This window comes from Rhinopithecus bieti, unplaced genomic scaffold (assembly GCF_001698545.2).
Source record: "Rhinopithecus bieti isolate Rb0 unplaced genomic scaffold, ASM169854v2 scaffold_30479, whole genome shotgun sequence".
NCBI lineage: Eukaryota > Metazoa > Chordata > Mammalia > Primates > Cercopithecidae > Rhinopithecus > Rhinopithecus bieti.
Window position 1 is genome coordinate 182,041 of NW_016813201.1, and position 21,222 is coordinate 203,262.

At 40.3% G+C, this 21,222-nt stretch overlaps 1 protein-coding gene and 1 pseudogene across 2 annotated transcripts; both read left to right on the forward strand.

The window, feature by feature from the left end:
- The first annotated feature begins 4,481 nt into the window (after window positions 1-4,481).
- Window positions 4,482-6,067, forward strand: LOC108512490 (keratin, type I cytoskeletal 18 pseudogene; annotated as a pseudogene).
- Window positions 6,068-7,227: 1,160 nt separating this feature from the next.
- Window positions 7,228-20,905, forward strand: CCNL1 (cyclin L1). 2 transcript variants are annotated; one of them, XM_017847765.1, is made up of 11 exons: window positions 7,228-8,915; window positions 9,223-9,297; window positions 9,735-9,844; window positions 15,496-15,616; window positions 16,411-16,475; window positions 18,266-18,365; window positions 18,478-18,582; window positions 18,671-18,812; window positions 19,059-19,170; window positions 19,270-19,368; window positions 20,058-20,905. In XM_017847765.1, exons 1-11 carry the CDS (start codon window positions 8,613-8,615, stop codon window positions 20,404-20,406), a joined length of 1,581 nt encoding a protein of 526 aa, XP_017703254.1. In that variant the 5' UTR covers window positions 7,228-8,612; the 3' UTR covers window positions 20,407-20,905. The 2 variants fall into 2 exon arrangements, 1 of the variants encoding a protein (XP_017703254.1); XR_001880617.1 differs by lacking the exons at window positions 18,671-18,812; window positions 19,059-19,170; window positions 19,270-19,368; window positions 20,058-20,905 and adding an exon at window positions 16,718-16,731.
- The last annotated feature ends 317 nt before the right edge of the window (window positions 20,906-21,222 follow it).

Here is a 21,222-nt window from a genome sequence, read left to right on the forward strand (position 1 = left end):
AGAGAGAGAGAGAGAGAGAGAGAGAGAGAGATTGAACTGGGTAATATTAACTTTAGTTCTAAAAGCAAATTTGTGGGTTTGTTGACTTTATAGTTCAGTTTATGAAATTGCCATTGGCCATACATCTCAGTCACATATGCCCAATTTCTAGACCTATCTCCAAAACTGTCCCAGAGCCTACGTGTATACCAGACACCAAAACACTTCACCGTACTGCTTTCTGTGAGTTTCCACCCCCTCCCCAGCCCCCACAATATATACAATCTCTTTGATTATGGCAATTCCAACAGGGCTCTTGTTCTGCAGACCGTGCCTGTATGAAGCAGAAGTCCTGGACTATTTAACTAGCCCACTGTAAGAAAACAAAGAATAGAGCAGAAGTGGAAACACGGCTGATCTGCTACCAAGTGCTACAAAGAGAACATGACAAATGGGGGCCCTGGAGCCTCCATAGGGAGAGAGGGCTGTATTCGTAGGACAGAGATGTGAGGATGGAATTAGCTCCTGAATGGAAAGGAAAAGGCAAAACCAGGATGCCTATGAAAGGCACTAGGAAACAAGTGGGCAAATTCAGTCCATGCATGCTGATTATGTGCCTAACATACGCACAGTATCTACCAGGTGCTGTAGAGGATGCAAAATAAATGGAAAATGGTCTTATTTTTGTCCAAACATACACCCATGATAAGATCAGTAATAGTGTATAATAGTATGGAATTGTGTCAAAATACATACTAGAGGTCATAAATGCTAGGAGGGGCTCTGAGAAAGGGGAAAATTAGTGTAAGTTAGATTAGGTGGTGGAAGGCTTTTGGCAAAACGTAGAACATCCCAAGTCTCAAAAAACTTGCTAGGATTTGATTAGCAAGGAGTAGTAGTAAGAATGTTGCAGGCTTGAGAAACAGAATGAGGGAAAGTAAATGACATGTTTGTTAGTGAGCAGACAGGTCCAGTTGGTCTTGGTTCAGGCAGAGACACAGTGGGGAATAAGGAAGGTGAGGTGGTAATGTGACAAGGAAACAGAAGACAAGGTAAATTTAGATTGTGGAAAGCCTCAACTGCCAAAAGGTGTTTGATCTCTATCTTTTACACTTGATCTTAGTCAAAAGGCTGAGAAGTCACGATCTCTATTTTTTATCTCCAAAGTGTTTGTTCAAGAAAGTGAGGTAGGGAAATTGGTATTTCAAAAAGAGTGAGAGATTTCCCAGGACGAATAAGGAATGGGAGAAAATAGAGACAAGGAGACCATTTGGGAGGCTACTATAATGGTCCAAAACATGATGTAACAGCAGATGTGTAGCTGTGAGAATAGACAGAACAGAGAGATTCAAAAACAATTTCCTTCCTAGAAGGACCAACAGAACTTGGTGATTAACACAGAAAGAAGAAATAAGAACCAAAAATGAATCTGAAGTTCAAGATATGTTTATGATCAGAGTCAAATAATTTTAGACCTGCAAGGGTCAGGCTCCCTCACTTTAAAGATGAGAAAACTATGTTTGCCCAAAGTCTCAGGACTAATTCTCAGTAGAGCCAGCAGCAGAATCTCCAGGCCAGGGATATTAGGAGATGTACCAGGCAGCATATGCCTAAGTGTTCATTACAAATCATTTATAGAGTGACTCTATTTCTAATGAAGAGAACAACCAGTTCAGAATGTGTGTAGTCATATAACAGAGAGGACTAAATGAAAAATAGTCTTTCATTTAACTACATGAACAGCTCATGCATAAAGTCAGATGCTCCACTGTCTCTGCCATCAACAGAAATTTGATTAGCAACTTAAGGTTATACCTTCTCCATAATGGCATCTAGCATGATGATTTATCCCTTCTCTGCCTGCTTTTTATACTTGCTGGTCACCTTAACATTTGTCTTTCTGTGTACTGAGTGTAGCTCCTTCTAGCTGGGGACTTCTAGCTGCCTAGGTTTTGGTGGCAAGGTGTTAAATTCCTGCGGTCTACTGGTGATTGCTGAAGAAATTAATGGAATGATGCCAATTGTGATTTTAAGATTAAAGAACCTGAAATGTAAATAATGAAAACCATGCTCCCCAGAGAGGGAACAGAGTCTAGTAGAATGAGAACTAATTTAAACATCAGGTATATCATTCTTCAGTAGCCCCAGGTAGGCAACTGATAATTCCACTTGTCTCTTCAGTTGTCATTGGAAGCCTGCCTGTGTTGAAACAGTAATGATATGTTTACTTATCATTGGATTTCCTTTTAGACATGGGTGAACTCAGGGTTTAGTAGCCAGACCTCTGCTGTGTGTGTACAATTACAGACTATCACATTTTTTCTTAGAATGACAAGGAATTCAGTCATTTACTTTCCAGTAGTCTCATATTACTTACCTGGATTCATTTCTACTAATGCGTTTATATTAGGTTGGTGCAAAAGTAATTGTGTTTTTTGCTATTAAAATGGCAAAACCGTAATTACTATTGCACCAACATATACAATTAAAACATGGGCTTGGTTGCCGGGTACAGTGGCTGACACCTGTTATCCCAGCACTTTGGGAGGCTGAGGTGGGCAGATCACGAGGTCAGGAGTTCGAGACCAGCCTGGTCAGCATGGTGAAACTCCGTCTCTACTAAAAATACAAAAATTAGCCAGACATGGTGGCATGTGCCTGTAGTCCCAGCTACTGGGGAGGGTGAGGCAGGAGAATTGCTTGAACCCGGGAGTCAGAGGTTGCAGTGAGCTGAGATTGTGCCACTGCACTCCAGCCTGGACGACAGAGCAAGACTCCATCTCAAAAAAAAAAAAAAGTGGACTTGGCCAGGTGCAGCGTCTCACAGTTGTAATCCCAGCACTTTGGGACGTGGCGGCAGCAGGATCATTTGAGCCCAGGAGTTCAAGACCAGCCTGGGCAATGTGGTGAAATTCTGTCTGAACAAAACATAAGTTTTTTAAAATTAGCTAGTTTTGGTGGTGTGTGCCTGTAGTCCCAGCTATTGGGGAGGCTGAGGTGGGAGAGTCACTTGAGCCTGGGCGGTTGAAGCTACAGTGAGCTTTGATCATGTCACTGCACTTCAGCCTGGACAACAGAGTGAGGTCCTGTCTCGGTAAATAAATAAATAAAATAAAAACAAAAAAACACGAGCTTCACTCTTCCTAACTTTGAATCCTTTGTAATTGTGACTAGGTCTTACCCTTTCCACTTTTGTTTTCTTTTTCTTCCCTTTTCTTTTTTTTTTTTTTAAAGGGGAGATGGTCTCACTTTGTTGCCCAGACTGGTCTCAAACTTCTGGGCTCAAGCGATCCTTCCACCTTGTCCTCCTTAAGTGCTGGGATTATAGGTGTGAGCCATTGCGCCCAGTGGACTTTCCCACATCTGCATTTTAATGTCGGTGTTTTATAAGTAGGTACATTTGGAAAAGCAACCTTCCGCAAAGTAACAGAAACAAGGTAACACAGTCGAGCCCTGTGACACACTCCTGTAATCCCAACACTTTGGGAGACCAAGGTGGACGGATCTCTTGAGCCCAGAAGTTCCAGAGCAACTAGGGCTACACAGTGAGACCCCCGTCTCTACAAAACAATACAAAAATTAGTGGTGGTGCACATCTGTAGTGCCAGCTACTTGGGAGGCTGAGGTGGGAGGATCACTTGAGCCCAGAGAGGTCGAGACAACAGTGAGCTGTGATCGTGCCACTGCATTCCAGCCTGAGTGACAGAGTGAAACTCTGTCTCAAAAAAAGGTGTGTGTGGGGGGAGGGAGGGGCCTGGGGGGAGGAGGGAAGGAAGAGAGAAAGAAAAAGAAACACTATACCATCCTGGCTAACACAGTGAAACCCCGTCTCTACAAAAAATTAGCCGGGCGAGGTGGCGGGCGCCTGTAGTCCCAGCTACTTGGGAGGCTGAGGCAGGAGAATGGCGGGAACCCGGGAGGTGGAGCTTGCAGTGAGCCAAGATCCAGTCACTGCACTTCAGCCTGGGTGACAGAGCAAGACTCCGTCTCAAAAAAAAAAATAAACAAAAAAGAGACACTATAACAGGTTTTCCAAAGTATGATTTTTCTGGAATTTGACTCTGAAAGGATAGGACAGAGTTACCATTTTAAAACATTATTTTTTCCTCCCATCCACAGAAATAGACTCATTTTTTTTTAAACCTCCATCCTTACAAAACCTTGTGGAGTAGAGCCACTAGCCCCATGCCCTCCATCCTCTGGGTTATCCATGATTAGTTTTTTTGTTTGCCACCTCCAATTACAGTGTCATAGATTTTTAAAAAATGAAAGTAAAGTTTAAAATAACATGACAGTTTGATGAGTTAATGCTAAGTAAATACCTATATAAAATATTGACCCACCCCCCTCCTCCTTTGTTGAAGCTGGGAGGGAGGAACAGTAAAAACAATCATGTGTTTTTAATAAAATGAAGGGTTCTATCAGAAATGAGTGGGAAATGGGCACAAAATTATGGAACTGCCCTGGGTGGCTCTGCTCTCCTGGAAATGACTGCCAGATACAGGAAGCAGAGAGCAGAGGTCCACTGGGAACAGATCTCAGAAGTAGAGAGGGGCACTACTGGAGAGCAAGAGACCCTCCTCCCACCTGCATCCCCCAGACTTCTCCCTCCTATGCTTGTGAACCTTTACTGGATTAACCATGAACCTAGTGGGTAAAAATATAAAGTATATCAAGACGTCACCAAGCCAGCTTATTGGAGAGGCATAGTGGAAGACTCTAAAGAGGAGAAAATCTTCCATTAAGATATGTCTTAAAAATAAGTTAAATTGGTCGGCAAAGCCTGAGTCCTATCCTCTTACCCTCCTCCCTGGACAGCATGAGCTTCGCCACTCACTCTGCCTTCTCCACCAACTACCGGTGCCTGGGCTCTGTCCAGGCGCCCAGCTACAACTCCCAGCTGGTCAGCAGCATGGCCAGCATCTGTGCAGGCGCCAGGGGCTCTGGTTCCCGGATCTCCATGTCTCACTCCACCAGCTTCTGGGGCAGCAAGGGGTCCCAGGTCCTGGCCGCAGGGATGGCTGGGGGTCTGGCAGGAATGAGTAGCATCCAGAACAAGGAGACCATGCAAAGCCTGACAACCGCCTGGTCTCCTACCTGGACAGAGTGAGGAGCCTGGAGACCAAGAACCAGAGGCTGGAAAGCAAAATCCAGGAGCACCTGGAGAAGAAGGGACCCCAGGTCAGAGACTGGAGCCATTACTTCAAGGCCATCGAGGACCTGAGGGCTCAGATCTTCACAAATACTGTGGACAATGCACATCATTCTGCAGATTGACAATGCCTGTCTTGCTGCTGATGACTTTAGAGTCAAGTATGAGACAGAGCTGGCCACACGCCAGTCTGTGAAGAACAACATCCATGGAAACGGAATCCATGACACCAATGCCACTCGGCTGCAGCTGGAGACAGATTGAGGCTCTCAAGGAGGAGCTGTGCTTTATGAAGAAGAACCACGAAGAGGAAGTAAAAGGCCTACAAGCCCAGACTGCTAGCTCTGGGTTGAATGTGGAGGTAGATGTCCCCAAATCTCAGGATCTCATCAAGATCATGGCAGACATCCAGGCCCAATATGGCAAGCTGGCCCTGAAGAACCAATAGGAGCTGGACAAGTACTGGTCTTAGCAGATTGAGGAGAACACCACAGGGGTCATCACACCATCTGCCCAGGTTGGAGCTGCTATGATGCTAATGGAGCTGAGACATACAGTCCAGTCCTTGGAGATCAACCTGGACTCCATGAGAAACCTGAAGGCCAGCCTGGAAAACAGCCTAAGGGAGGTGGAGGCCCATTATGCCCTGCAGATGGAGCAGCTTAACAGGATCCTGCTTCACCTGGAGTCAGAGCTGGCACAGGCCTGGGCAAAGGGACAGTGCCAGACCCAGGAGCCCTGCTGAACATCAGGGTCAAGCTGGAGGCTGAGATTGCCACCTACCGCCACCTGCTGGAAGACGGCAAGGACTTCAATCTTGGTGATGCCCTGGACAGCAGCAACTCCATGCAAACCATCCAAAAGACCACCATCTGCTGGATAATGGATGGCAAAGCGGTATCTGAGACCAAAGACACCAAAGTTCTGAGACATTAAACCAGCAGAAGCAGGGTACCCTTTGGGGCAGGAGGCCAATAAAAAGTTCAGAGGTCAAAAAAATAAGTTAAATTATATTACTCTCAAGTCATTACAAATATAGGTAATGATTTCATTGAAGTCTAATGTTTCAATGAAGTACATCATCAATTAGGGTTATTTGGAAATAAGACATGGAAGTTGCAAAAATAGACTTCTCCTATATATTCCTCCAACTTTGCCCAATGATAAATATCTCACACAACCATAGGTTATCAAAACCAGAAAACTGACCAGGCACAGTGGTGTGCCACGTATAGTCCCAGCTACTCAGGTGGCTGAGGTGGGAAGATCCCTTGAGTTCAGGAGTTCAAAGCCAGCCTGGGCAACACAGTGAGACAGTGGCTCTAAAAACAAAAATGGAAGAAAACCAGAAAACTGGTGTCATCAGTTGTGTTTAAGGAAACTGAGTCTCCTTTAAAAGTTTGTTATAAAATTATAGATCTCTCATAAATATTGAGGTGGAAAGATTCCCTGGAAGCAGCCTAGTCAGAAAGTGAAGACAGTGACATACAGATAGGTTAATACTTCTGCCAGCACCGTAATTACACTCTCTTGGCTGTACATTCCAATCACTGGAAGACAGGCAAAATTGAACCACTGGCTGGGCCCACCTTAGCTGGGCCCACCTTAAATCAATGACATCAACCTCTGCAGACAAGGGTCAAGTATCAGTACGTTTTAAAACAACTTTGCCGCTGAAGGTTCGCTTAAATAATCAACTAGTAAGGCCAGGTGCGGTGGCTCATGCCTGTAATCCCAGCATTTTGGGAGGCCACGGCGGGCGGATCACCTGAGGTCAGGAGTTCAAGACCAGCCTAGCCAACATGGTGAAACCCCATCTCTACAAAAATACAAAAATTAGCTGGGCATGTGGTGTGTGCCTGTAATCCTAGCTACTGGGGAGGCTGAGGTGGGAGAATCGCTTGAACCTGAGAGGCGGAAGTTGCAGTGAGCCGAGATCGCGCCACTGCACTCCAGTTTGGGCGACCGAGCAAGACTCCACTTTAAAAAAAGAAAAAAAAAAAAAGAAATCAACTGATAACAGGCGATTAACAGGGGACAAGGCATACATAACACCGGAGTAATAGCAGGAGAATCATTACCCAGTAGCTTAATGGAGTACAGAAGATTTTATATCCTTTTTTCATAGGGGAAAGGGGAGATGGGAAATGTAGACATTTATTTTGAGAAGCAGCAAATGATTATTGGGAAGAATGAATGGACAGAAATTTATTAGCAAATAATTTTCTTTTGAGCTATCTTGTGAAAAAGTCCCTCCAGGCATGGCTGCATTTCTGTTTTTCTGAAATAGGATACCAGATTTCAGTGAGGGGAAGAATGCGATTGTTTCTTCTACAAAGAGGCTTCTCTAGTCTGGGAAGGAAATTTCAGAGAGTACCTCCCTGCATTTGGGGAAAGGGCGGGCAACAAGTCAAGGTTAGGGGGACCTGCATTATGAGGCAGCTTCTAAAGCCTCTCAGTCTTTGGGGTATGGCTTTCTGAGCGTCAAAAGTAAAACGTGATGCATTACTTTCCTTCCAACCTAGATTCTAGTAGTTTAGATCAGTATCATCGTTTTTACTTCAAGGTTCAGGAAACGCTGGAATTTGCTAGCTAGTATCACAGAAAAAAAAAACCCACGAGGTTGACTTCACCTATTCTGCCTACCCTCGGCAGGTAACCATGTATAAACTGACACTCCCAGGCATAATTAAATTACCTCTGTCAAGTCCTCGCCCTAAGACTATTTTTGGAAACTAGGGATTTTCCAGATTACTGAAAGCCTTGTCGGTGTCAAAGGCCGGGCAGGAAAGCAGCCGCCCTCGCGGTCATTCCTATGCTTCCGCCCTACTTCCCCACACTGGCAAAAACACGCCCCCCGGGGAGCTTTCATCTGGGAACCGATACAGTCCACTGCCCTGCGTTCTTCAAATACTGTAAAGCAGCCCTCTCCAGGTTCCTTGAGGGTCACTTTATATTACACATTCGTCCACACACGACATCAGTCACCACTTCCACCCGCCAAAGCGCGCTCAGGTCGACCGCCACTTCCCTTGGTACATGCGGAACACTGGCGGCGCCGAGGTTAAAGGAAGAGGCCGGAACGCAGGGTGAAGGGGCGCAGAGATGATAGCCAATGCCGCCATCTCTATTTTGGGCATAAGGGAGCCTGTAAAGCTCCATTATTCGTGTGGCTAAGTATCACAAACAAGGTGGTATCAACAGGCCTTGGCTAGACAAGGCCTCCTTAGCCACTGATGACCCCAAGGTCTGTCGCAGCACCCAACACTCTCCTCGCAGGCCGATGCCGAAGGCGGAGGCGCGGCCTGAAGGGACTAGTTGGCGCGCGGCGGGCCGGTGTGGTGACGTCAGGGCGGAAGCGCACGCGGCGTGAAGCGGCCCAGAACCCGGCGGTCACGGGAATATCCGTCGCGCCGAGAACGCTGGTTAGTCTTGTTTCGGGTTCCGGCTGCGTTGAGCTTGCGTGCAGCTCGCTAAGACTATGGCGTCCGGGCCTCACTCGACAGCTACTGCTGCCGCCGCCGCCTCGTCGGCCGCCCCAAGCGCGGGCGGCTCCAGCTCCGGGACGACGACCACGACGACGACCACGACGGGAGGGATCCTGATCGGCGATCGCCTGTACTCGGAAGTTTCACTCACCATCGACCACTCTCTGATTCCGGAGGAGAGGCTCTCGCCCACCCCATCCATGCAGGACGGGCTCGACCTGCCCAGCGAGACAGACTTACGCATCCTGGGCTGCGAGCTCATCCAGGCCGCCGGCATTCTCCTCCGGCTGCCGCAGGTCAGTGCTCTGGCCCTGGGTCGGCCGGGCGCTCCTCTCCTCCCCTCCGATCCCTACGCCGCATCCCAGTATCACCGTGCCCCGGGAAGGGTGGGGACGGCTCCCTCAGGCTCTCCCGTTCGGGGCCCAGCCGGGGCCGGGGTGTGCTGGGGCGGGGGGCTGCGGAGGCGGAGGGAGGACCTGGCAGCGGGCTGTTCTCGGCGGCGGCGGGAGGGGAAAGGGAAGCGATCGGCGGCACAAAATGGCGGCGGCGCCTGGAGCGGGCCCGCCTGACCCCTGCGCTTCCGTTCTCCTCTCTTGTCTGCAGGTGGCTATGGCAACGGGGCAGGTGTTGTTTCATCGTTTTTTCTACTCCAAATCTTTCGTCAAACACAGTTTCGAGGTAAGCACAGCGGAGGCGGGTAAAAGGGATTTCTTCATCCGGAAATGGGCAGAAGTAGGGGTAGTGTTAGCAGCCAGCCTTTCCAGAAAGGGAGTGGTTTAGTTTAGGCCTTTGTACCTACTTCTCCCTCGCCAGGAAGTGGAAACCTTTAGAATGTGGTTCACAATCCAGAAAATGGATCCCGAACCTAAGTGCCCTCTTAACGAGAAGTAGTTTTCAACCAAATACAGAAGTGCTGTGAGATTGAGCTTGACTCTGGAACCAAAATTAAGATGAGTGGAACAACAAAGAGTGTAGTACTAGCATAGCTGGTAGGCTTATGGCATAGAAATGTCCGCTCTAATTTTACTAAAGATTGTCCCACTTGTGTTCTAAAGTTTATTCTTCAAAGTGAGTTTAATCTAACAATGGCTTTTGTGGCTCATGGATTCTTTCAGATTGTTGCTATGGCTTGTATTAATCTTGCATCAAAAATCGAAGAAGCACCTAGAAGAATAAGAGATGTGATTAATGTATTCCACCACCTACGCCAGTTAAGAGGAAAAAGGTAAGATTGGCATTATTGAACATAGCATCTCTTGCTACTGCTGTACTGTGCACCCGTCATCAAATCAAAACATCTTTCCTCTCAAGTCAATATGGATGCAAAAGAAAACGGACTTTAATTTAGGTGTTAACGTTCATATAGGAACACGGATATTTAAAATAATTTGAAAAAAGAAACATAATTAACCGGTTATCTAAAGTTTGTAGAGGCAGTTGCATTTATGGACAATCCTAACAGTGCTGTGAAGCCAGGCCTGTGGCTTAAGATTAAACAAGAAAGGGAGTACGTTTGGCTCAAGTGTGAGTGTATTCTGTAAGTTATTTTTCCTCTCCCCTCTCTGGAAGACTGAAGGCTGTGGAAGTTTAAACACTGTAGTTTAAGTTAATATTGTGGCAAAGTTCTGTGTAGATTATGTTTTTCTACTCGAAGTCCCAGTTAATTCTTTATCAATTGAGGTTGGCTTTTGTTAGAGTACTTCTCAACATTGAACTACGATATATCGAATAATACCGGATCTGAAAGGACTGCAGGATGATAAAGTTTGAAGTTTGAAGTCAAAGGGATTAAACAGGTATTTTGTTTTGGTCAGATACAGTCTCAGTGAGTGGGTTAGAAAATTAACAAGGTTGATTGGGTTGCATTTAGATAAGGCTCATTTATTTGATGTTGTAAGAAAATACAGAGACTGAAATAGTATCTCCTAGGTGTTGTGGTAACATAATTTTATGTGGACCTATGTGTTCCTGTGAGGCAGTACCAAAAAGTTTGTTGCAGGACTTCCTGCATCTACAGGTGACTTTCAGTACATGCTGCAGAAGGATATATTTGGTGTAGGTTAGTTTTTGTATTCACTCTTTAAGGAATTGTAGTGATGGTAGTCAGTGCACTGAGTTTGAAAGGAAGTTATTAAAAGGATTATAAGTTGTTATGGGGGTTGGGTATGTTGGTTAGTGCTGTTAGTATCCTATATGAGTAGTCCTTATTGGCTGAATCTGTAAGTTGGCAGTAATGGAACTATTCAGACAAGCAAATATTAAAGCAACTTTAAGATGACTAGTCTATTCTGTGAGTCTACAGACAGTTCTTTTAAAAAAAAAATATCCTAGTCAAAAAGTCTGAAACAGTTTTCCTACATACTTTTTCTCCCCCATCTTTTCTCATTCACCTTAACTGTGTCCAGGGATAGAGTAATTTTTAAATTCTAAAACATCTTTTAGTTTGTTGATGAGTCCCTGGGAATTGGGAAGATTTCAAATTGGTCTTTGGTATGGTCTGAGCTTTAATCTGTATTTAGATATCTGGCTGATTCTTCAGGATGTTTAAAGTCATGACACTAATACAAGGCTCTATCTTTAGTCAAAGGTTTCTCTTTGCTTAAAGGAAATGGTTTTCTAGTATTATTCTTTGAACCATTGAGCCAGCTATTATGTAATCACATGATTATTTTTTGTGAAATTTTCCTGTGAGACCAAGTTTTCTTCGTTGATATCAGAATAGGTCTTAACTGTGAAAACCATGGAATTTAAAATAATATAATCTCACCTGATCGTTGTGTCTGATGTAACTTTGTTTTTTGGGTCATTATTACAGAGAAACTGATTTTGTTTCAATCTTAGAAGTCTGATTATAGCAAAATTTAAAAGGAGTTGTTAATTGCATGGAAGCCTTTTTTTAAAGCAGGATGTAAAAGTGTTTCTATGCATATTACAAGTTTACTCAAGCACGTAACTTGTATATGTTATTAACTTCAACTCTTTTTTCCCTTGCAACCGACTATACAGCGACCAGCTACATTTACCAAAGCCTGGGTGATGTGGAGTGGTACATAGAGATGAAGCTGTCGTCATGGCAACAGTGAGTGAAGTATCGAAAATCCCCAAGGAGAAGCCAGTGCTCTGAGAATAGGTCACTGGAATCGGGGACTAACAGGTTGGCCACTGGTGAACCATTTAGAAAAACTCCTGTTTCTTGTTACAAGCTTTTGTCTTTGCTGTCCAAGTTATTAGAACTATAGCTTTGTATTTATTTTTGCACAGGTTAATGTCATTAGAAAGTACTGTTGGTATTATACGTTAGTTAGGTAAAGCATACTTGTCTTGATGATGCTATTTGTTTTCATCTAGTTTATTCGTAACTTTAAATTGTAGTGTGACTGTGACAGTTACAGTGGAGATACATTATTCATGTCGCCTGTAGGTCATTGGTCTCTTCAGCCTGGCTACACATTGAGAATTAGCAGAGGAGCTTTTTAAAAAGTACCAGTGCTTAGTTCCCAACCTGGATTGTTTGGCCTGTTCCTCCTTCAATTTTTTGTGGTTCGATAATTATCTTTTAACTTCACAATAAATGGTTAAATTTGGAGGGACGATTGCTTTTTCATTGTAGTAGTTTCCAAATACTTTTGAGATGCAGTGTATTAAAATTTTCAAAGACTGGTTTAACCATTCTCATTAGTAAATGTAATGTACTTTCAGTGTATCCATAGATGATAAAAGTTGGATAGGTAAGAATTGGAAAGATATTAAGTGATGTTATTTAATCTACCAGCTTTCTACGGTATAATTCTGTGGCTCTACAAGGTGGCCTTCAGTTTGTTTAAATACCTATAAAGAATGTTTCTACTTTTAAGTAGGCATTACAGATTTTTTGTATATTGCTTGGCAGTATGCCTCTTTGTAAACTACCTATCTCTTACAGTCTCTTGAGAACCTGGTTCCAAAATTTCTCAATCTTTGTAACACATAAATGAGACTAACCATGTTTGGACTTTGTAATTTTTGTTGTTGTTGAGTTATATGTCAATTACATAATCATGCTAAAGGAAAATAGCTTCTCTAACTAACCATATAATAAACTTCTAATGACCAAAGACCAGGATTTTCTAAAACTGAAAATAATTCTTGTATAAATCAGAAAAATCGGACAATAGAAACCTAAAGCAGAAATTGAGTTTGTGTGTTGATAATGAAAATTATTTCTGAGTTTTCTTTGAATAGATGAAGACTTCTTTTTTAAAGAGATTTTAAAATGCCACCTCCCCAGACTTTATTGGCAAGGAAAGTTTACTTGATTAGGGAGGAAAAAATTCTAGCAGACCTTAATTTAATGTGCTTGTTGCAACAGAAAGTACTAATTTGTAATTTGAAACTGTTTACTGCTGGTTTATGGAGATACATTTTTTTAAATTTATGATACAAAGTAACCTCTACCCGGTAGTTGTAAATTACAGGTGCACCCTTGATTTGTGAGGTAGAACCAATTCTGAACAAAATGAAGGTGTCTGGTTTTAGGTTATATACCCACAAAGTTAACTTTGAAAATTGCAGGTAATAGCAGGATTAAGCAAGAAGTTAAGTGTATATTGAATTATAGTAAATAATGGGTTTAGTTTTCTTAAATCTGTTTTGATGTCATTGGGAATTTGACACAAAAACAGAATATGGCATGTAAGTCTGATTTGGGACTAAATAGTAGCTATGATTCAAACAAATATTTAGCTTCTTTAGTGTAATTGCAAGAACAAATGAATTATATCACCATTTGAAGGCAGCTCTTAAAGCAGGTTATGTTAAGAGGTATCAATCATTTTTATTAACAAGTAGAGAAAAATGAGACAACTATATTTTCATAAAATTACATTTTATTAGGGATTTTGATGATACCGTCTTCTGTCTGGATTGCAAGGGGTTAAGACTTAAAATAGTGTGCAGCTGTAACACTGGAGCTATTTTATCTCTTAATGCCAGTTAAGGAGAGCCATTAGATAACACCACCATAAGTTAAAAAGAGTCTGAGGTTGGTTTAATTTTTTTCCAAATTTCCTATGATGATAAAACCTGATCATAAACCTTAAGATCTTTGGAATATGTTTATATGTACGTATGTATATGTATATGTGTGTGTGTATATATATATAGAGAGAGAGAGAGGTTGCTTTCATGAGAATTAAGTTTGACTTATTTTCCAAAGAGCAATTTGTAGCCTACTGTCCTGATAAATGGATTCATCATTACACGTTAATATTAGAAAGCAGCTCAATGAGGCCAGCTGGTGGCCTCATTCCTCATAGGTGTGAGGAATGGGTCTGAGTGAAGGCCATTTTAAGTAACAGATGTCTTTTATCTTGTCAGCTCTGCCAATTTTTGTTTAGTAAGCATTCCAGTTTCTGTAATAATTTTAAATGGAGGAAAGTAAGGAAAATGTGTGATAACTGACTTTTTACTCTGATGTTACCATAGGGGTAATGAAGTTCATTGCAGATTGTTTTCTAACCTTCGGTGCATGTATCAAAGTAGATTTTGTTTTAAAATATGAGATACATTTTTCTGGATCCCCTAGAGCAAAGACTCTTAAGTCTTTTGGCTGAAAATGAAATGAGTATGGACAAAAATGTTGAAGTATTCTACTTTTACCATATAATCAGTGTCTTGATACAATTGTAGTTTTTGTTGGTTGGATCTAAGAATGTGTTGGACTTGGGTAAATTTCAGACATGACCAACAACAGAAAACAAAAACCCAATTCCTTAACCTTTCCTGACTAAAACTTCTCGGGAAGAAACCGGTTCCGAATTGTAAGACATAGATAAGATCGTCTTTTATTGTAAGTTTTTAAACTATGTAATAGGTTTTTAAACTATATAATAAAACGTGGGGATAACATCAGTTGAATGTACTACTTTTAAAGCATTAAACCACTGACATAAGCTTTCTGTATTATAGAAACTTCTGAGTTACCAAAATTTAGTCTGGTACAGAGCCCTTGAATATGTTCTGGTTCCCTCACTATAGCCGTTCATTCTCTTCTGTATTAATACTAAAGCATATTGCCTAATAACTACAGCCCTGACCAAATTTTGGCCTGGATCTCATGGGTCACGTGGAGTTTTAAATATGATTTTTAATTTATTTGGGTAATTGACCTGAATCTATAATTTTCAGATTACTTTTTTAAACAGGTAGGCTCTTAACAACAAATTGTTAAAAACATACCACCCCATTGGAGGGGAATCTGGATTAGCTACCCACTGTTCCCCCGCAACATTTGAAAATTTGGCCATAAACCAGCCAAGAGTTATTATTTTATAGAATGACTGAAAAATCAGTATGATCTTTGAGGACTTGATAGTACTGTAAATCTTAGGAGCACGTTAGTTTTTTTTTTTTTTTAAGCCAATCAAATAGCAGTGGGGGGATTGTATACCAACTTTAGTGACACTGATGTTAATAAGTTCTGATAACCCACTACCATCGGACCAGCCTGGAGCACATTACTTTGGCCAGTGGAGAGTCTCTTGGAGAGACTTTGAGGTTTGTGATAAGAAATCATGCTATCACTAAAGTTAAATACATATATATATGTACTCCTAGAATATAAGCAGAATGGAAAAGTTGGCAAGGATGAATTTGAGCATTAGAGTGAATTTTTTTCATTACAGAATTGTTAGTTCCTTTAGGAACTTAGTCTCATAGATGTATATATTTAATTAGCATAACTTGGACAGCACAAGATTAATGCTTTAACTTGTTTGCAGGAGTTTAAAAAGCTGGTTTCTGTTGCCAATAGTTGGTTGGAAGGGAAAATGGAGATGCCACAAATAAAATTTTTTGGATGTGCAAAACAGTTTTGATTTTATTTCTTACAAACTATAGGACTCCAAGCCCCCTGATCCTTGATCAGAACTACATTAACACCAAAAATCAAGTTATCAAAGCAGAGAGGAGGGTGCTAAAGGAGTTGGGATTTTGTGTTCATGTCAAGCATCCTCATAAGGTGAGTTGTAGAGTACAGAAATTGGGTTTGTAAGTATTAGGACTTTTCTAAAAATTATATTTTATATGAATTTATGTTTCTATCTGAGCATTAACCTTGGTTTTAAAAGGCATTCCTTTAAAGGTTCAGGCTTCATCGAAAAACATTCTTTTGGATGTTGAGATTTATCAGTAAAGTGACAGTCAAAAATGTAGGTTCAAATCTTAAATCTTAATTGTGTGTTCATAGAGAAGTTACTTTTGTTTCTGTGGTTAAAGTCCCAGTTTTTCCACCTAGAAAACAGAGATGTAAAGTTCCTCATTCCAAGGAATAAATGTGTAGCTACAAAAGTGTCTGGCACACTTACTGTCATAGTAGAATGTTCTAAGTGTGTTGGCTGCTCACTGTTAGCATTATCGGAAATTTGTTTCTCCCAACATCTCTTAGCTTTCGTTATCAATATAAGCGGTAGAGTGAGTTACCCGGGTCAGGACCACCTGGGCTAGAAATGTACCTTGGGAAATTAGGTGAAATAATCTAGCACAGTGCCCAATCACATAGTAAAGTGCCAATGAAAAATACTCTTAATTGCCTTTTTTTCCTGTATAATTCTGAAATGTACTTCTAAACAGAATTTATGTAAAATCTAGGCATATAACGGTTCACATTAGAATCTTACGTACATTTAAATTGGTCTGTATTATCGATGCAGAATTATAACTTGAATCTAACATTTTCAATTACTTTTTTCATTGAACTCTACTCGGAAAGAACTACCAGTATACTAAATTGAGTTTTTTTCCCTTGTCCTTCAGATCATTGTTATGTATTTACAAGTCTTAGAATGTGAACGTAATCAAACCCTGGTTCAAACTGCCTGGTAAGTCACTTTTTTAGATTTCTTTCCTAGCCAGGAAAACAGAAGCAGAAATAAAGTAAGTTTCATTTTCCCTTTCCAAAATAATGAGATAAGTTTGTTTGGGGCTTTTGTTGTTTTGTTTTGTTTTTTTAACCAAAAGGTAAATAATGCTTATTTCTGCTTCCTGTTTTCTTGGCTTGACTAATTACTTTTAATGGAGAACTCAATTTAACTTTGTTCTTTTTTCTACTCTTTAATTAAAGGGTAGTCCATGATGGTAAGTCATAGAACTCTGCCCTCTGCACTTCAGCCCATGACCTCAGGATGGCCTGATTGGCTACCCTGCTCTCCAGCCAATCCAGTGCAAGCTCTCATCCGAGATTCACTGAAGTGGTCCATATCCATCTGGCAGCATCTTCTAGTTCTGTCGGGGTGTCAAAAGGATTTGTATATTTGCTTCTAGAAGTAACTACTTGACATGCCTATGTATTTAATGTATACTTGTAACTATCAAAATGAATAGTTCATTTTTGATAGATTTGTTGTCCAGCCATTATGAATTAAGTGGTTTCTTATTAGGAATTTGACTAAATTTTTATTTTTAGTGTGTATAGCATGAATTCTACCAAAGGAGACTACAAACTTGCAGCTTGAAATGGGCACCAGTTCCCATACTGGCTTAATTTATATAACTGCTTGGCTGTATTGCAGTAATAATATTAGAAGCAAGAAGCACTTCATTTTTAAAAGAGATGTTACTATTATATTGCTTAAATGCTTTAGCACTTGGACTTTTTGAGATGCAGATGTGTGATTTGGAGTGCTGGCTTATTTAAAGGTCAAGCCAAGGAGTTTGTGGATCAGCCACACTACTGTTTCCTAAGACTATTGATGTGAAGGACTTAGTGAAGTAATTTTTATATTTTGGACTTCCCAGCAAGATGTCCTTTTAATGACTGCCATGCTTCTTTCGGACTCAGTAAATATTTGTAATGTTAGAAAAGTCTCATTACTTTTATAAAATGCATGACATTTTAAGTATGTGTTGCATAAAATGGATTATAGCAGTTCTCATGGTTTAGGATTTTAAGAAATAGTCCATTTAATTTCAGCTTAACTTTTAAATGACCTGTAAAATTTCTTTAATAGTTTAGGAATGTTGTGGGGAGGGTTCATTAATAAAAGTTCAGCAATTTTTTAACTGAAGTAGTTTATCTCTTTTACCTAGTCACAAAAAAGGTATGTAAACAAGGCCATTATATGTGTTTATTTATTGCTTTTTACTTCCCTATCTAGATTTTCTAAATATCTTAATTTTCTTAATATAAGTTTAACTTGTTACCTACTGAAAATGCCTTTTTACCCCTGTTAACGGTATTTTGAGCTTTTGAAAAGAACTTGGTTGACACTGCTTTTATTGTGGATAAAGGAGAGATGGTCAGTAATTAATGGCTTGAAGTATTATTGGAGTGGTTTATCATTTCTGAAACTAATCATGTCAGAATTGACTTTGAAAGCATTGCTTTTTACAGAAATATATTAACTTTAGGAGTAATTTCTAGTTGGATTGTAATACGAAATAATTTAAAAGAGCTTCGCTCACATATAGGAAAATTGCAAATGGTCCTACTATTAAATTCTTACTGCTTACTGATTTTTTTGAGTTAAGAGTTGTTATATGCTAGAATATGAGGATGTGAATATAAATAAGAGAAGAAAAAAGAATAAAGTAGATTGAGTCTCCAATTTTATGTAAGCTTCAGAAGAACTGGTTTGTTTACATACAAGCTTATAGTTGAAATATTTTGCAGGAATTACATGAATGACAGTCTTCGAACCAATGTTTTTGTTCGATTTCAACCAGAGACTATAGCATGTGCTTGCATCTACCTTGCAGCTAGAGCACTTCAGGTAGGTGTATATTTCCCATTTTGTTCTGTAGGATAAATCACACAAATTTTCAGTGATTCCAGTACAGATTTAGCAAAAATTTAATCTAAACCATTCTGTTCTTATGGTTTAGATTCCATTGCCAACTCGTCCCCATTGGTTTCTTCTTTTTGGTACTACGGAAGAGGAAATCCAGGAAATCTGCATAGAAACGCTTAGGCTTTATACCAGAAAAAAGGTATTCTCTATTTACTCGTTTGTGCCAAGATGCTAAGAGTCTAAGCTACTGTAAGGGAGAAATACTAACTTTCTTTTTTCCCCAACAGCCAAACTATGAATTACTGGAAAAAGAAGTAGAAAAAAGAAAAGTAGCCTTACAAGAAGCCAAATTAAAAGCAAAGGGATTGAATCCTGATGGAACTCCAGCCCTTTCAACCCTCGGTGGATTTTCTCCAGCCTCCAAACCATGTAAGATGTATTTAGAATTAAAACGACTTGGGGACACTGAAAGTGTGTCTCTGTTAGAGAGCTTTTACATTTGAAAGTTGCATAGAGAAAAATGATGTTAAGAAACTGCTACTATGTTCTTTTATGGCAGTCAACTAAAGACTGATACTTGGAAGCGGAAGCATGGTACTTTGAGTTACATTTAGAAACAACTTTTTGGCCCTCTGTTAAATCCAGTAGTTAACATGCTGTTATGTCTTTTAAAAGCATCGCCAAGAGAAGTAAAAGCTGAAGAGAAATCACCAATCTCCATTAATGTGAAGACAGTAAAAAAAGAACCTGAGGATAGACAACAGGCTTCCAAAAGCCCTTACAATGGGTGAGTATACTTGGGCTGGAAAACTGGCTTGAGGAATCTTTTATGTGTTTACTTTTTAACACACTAAGTTTGTAACTAATATGTCATGATTTTTTGAAGTGTAAGAAAAGACAGCAAGAGAAGTAGAAATAGCAGAAGTGCAAGTCGATCAAGGTCAAGAACACGATCACGTTCTAGATCACATACTCCAAGAAGACAGTAAGTAAATCTTTTCTTAGGGAAGCAGTCTTATTTGGAGTTTTAAAGGTTAATACTTTTCTTTAAAATTGAACATAGATTATTTTCAAAGTTAGGTTAGAATTAGGCTTTTAATATGAGGTAAATTATGAGAAGTGAGTTTGGAGATGTTCTGGACGTACAGTATCTTAATGGCATTCTGTTATATTTTCTCCCATGTTTTTTGGAGAAGTGTAGGAGCTACCCACAAAGTGCTTGAGGGCCATAGTATTGTTTTTAATGTGAAAACTCCTTTTTTAAAAAATTTCAGTTAGAAAATGTATTTCATTAACCCCTTATTAATAACCAATAATCAAATTAACCAGTCAATGAATCTTTCCTAGTTAGGCTTGTAAGTAGATTGTTAGCTCCTCGTGGCTCTTCAATGTCTTTTGAACATGTGGGAGATATTTAATAAAAAGTGTAGCTCTAGGACACTAAAAATTGCTAATTACTCCCCTTGGAATATAGACGTAAGAACATTTGCTTAAGATTTAATATGTTATGTATGGGCTTGGGCATACAGCAGTGATGGGTGGGGAGATTTTGAAAAGTTCTGGTTTGTCATTTATGTAGCTGGTAGTTTTGTTTTGAACCTGTTATGAGCAACCACCAGAGTAATCTGTTCGCCATAGAAACTGAACCTAAACTTCAAATTTTTATTATCTAAGCTATAATAATAGGCGGAGTCGATCTGGGACATACAGCTCGAGATCAAGAAGCAGGTCCCGCAGTCACAGTGAAAGCCCTCGAAGACATCATAATCATGGTTCTCCTCACCTTAAGGCCAAGCATACCAGAGATGATTTAAAAAGTTCAAACAGACATGGTCATAAAAGGAAAAAATCTCGTTCTCGATCTCAGAGCAAGTCTCGGGATCACTCAGATGCAGCCAAGAAACACAGGCATGAAAGGGGACATCATAGAGACAGGCGTGAACGATCTCGCTCCTTTGAGAGGTCCCATAAAAGCAAGCACCATGGTGGCAGTCGCTCAGGACATGGCAGGCACAGGCGCTGATTTTCTCTTCCTTTGAGCCTGCATCAGTTCTTGGTTTTGCCTATCTACAGTGTGATGTATGGACTCAATCAAAACATTAAACGCAAACTGATTAGGATTTGATTTCTTGAAACCCTCTAGGTCTCTAGAACACTGAGGACATTTTCTTTTGAAAAGAACTATGTTAATTTTTTTGCACATTAAAATGCCCTAGCAGTATCTAATTAAAAACCATGGTCAGGTTCAATTGTACTTTATTATAGTTGTGTATTGTTTATTGCTATAAGAACTGGAGCGTGAATTCTGTAAAATGTATCTTATTTTATACAGATAAAATTGCAGACACTGTTCTATTTAAGTGGTTATTTGTTTAAATGATGGTGAATACTTTCTTAACACTGGTTTGTCTGCATGTGTAAAGATTTTTACAAGGAAATAAAATACAAATCTTGTTTTTTCTAAACTGCTTCAAATATCTTATTTAAATAAATTATTAAAAAGCAAAATTTTAATAGCAAAATGACTGTACTGGTTTTCTGACGAACTTACTCTTTCTTCCATTAGATGGTAGTATGAGATTATTAAAATGCAATTCTTAACTGCATTGTGAGCTATTGTAAGTCTTCACTGTATATATAGAAAAAGTGGGAGTCACCCAACAGTGTAACATTAAATATTATATTGTAGCACTAAACCAAAAAACCTGATTTGCATAAGGTAATTTTAAGTCAGATTTAAGTACTATTTCTGAAATGAGGTGCTGTATTGAATGAACCAAAACTTACTAACTACTGAGCTTTAACAGTTCTGTATAATTTAGGCATTTAATGTTAATGA

Excerpts from the sequence above, each read along its gene's own strand:
- CCNL1 (XM_017847765.1), top strand. The coding sequence starts at position 8,613 with ATGGCGTCCGGGCCTCACTCGACAGCTACTGCTGCCGCCGCCGCCTCG. Across the intron at positions 15,617-16,410 it reads ATGTCAAGCATCCTCATAAG|ATCATTGTTATGTATTTACA; the intron begins GTGAGTTGTAGA and ends CTTGTCCTTCAG. Across the intron at positions 19,369-20,057 it reads TCACATACTCCAAGAAGACA|CTATAATAATAGGCGGAGTC; the intron begins GTAAGTAAATCT and ends TTATTATCTAAG.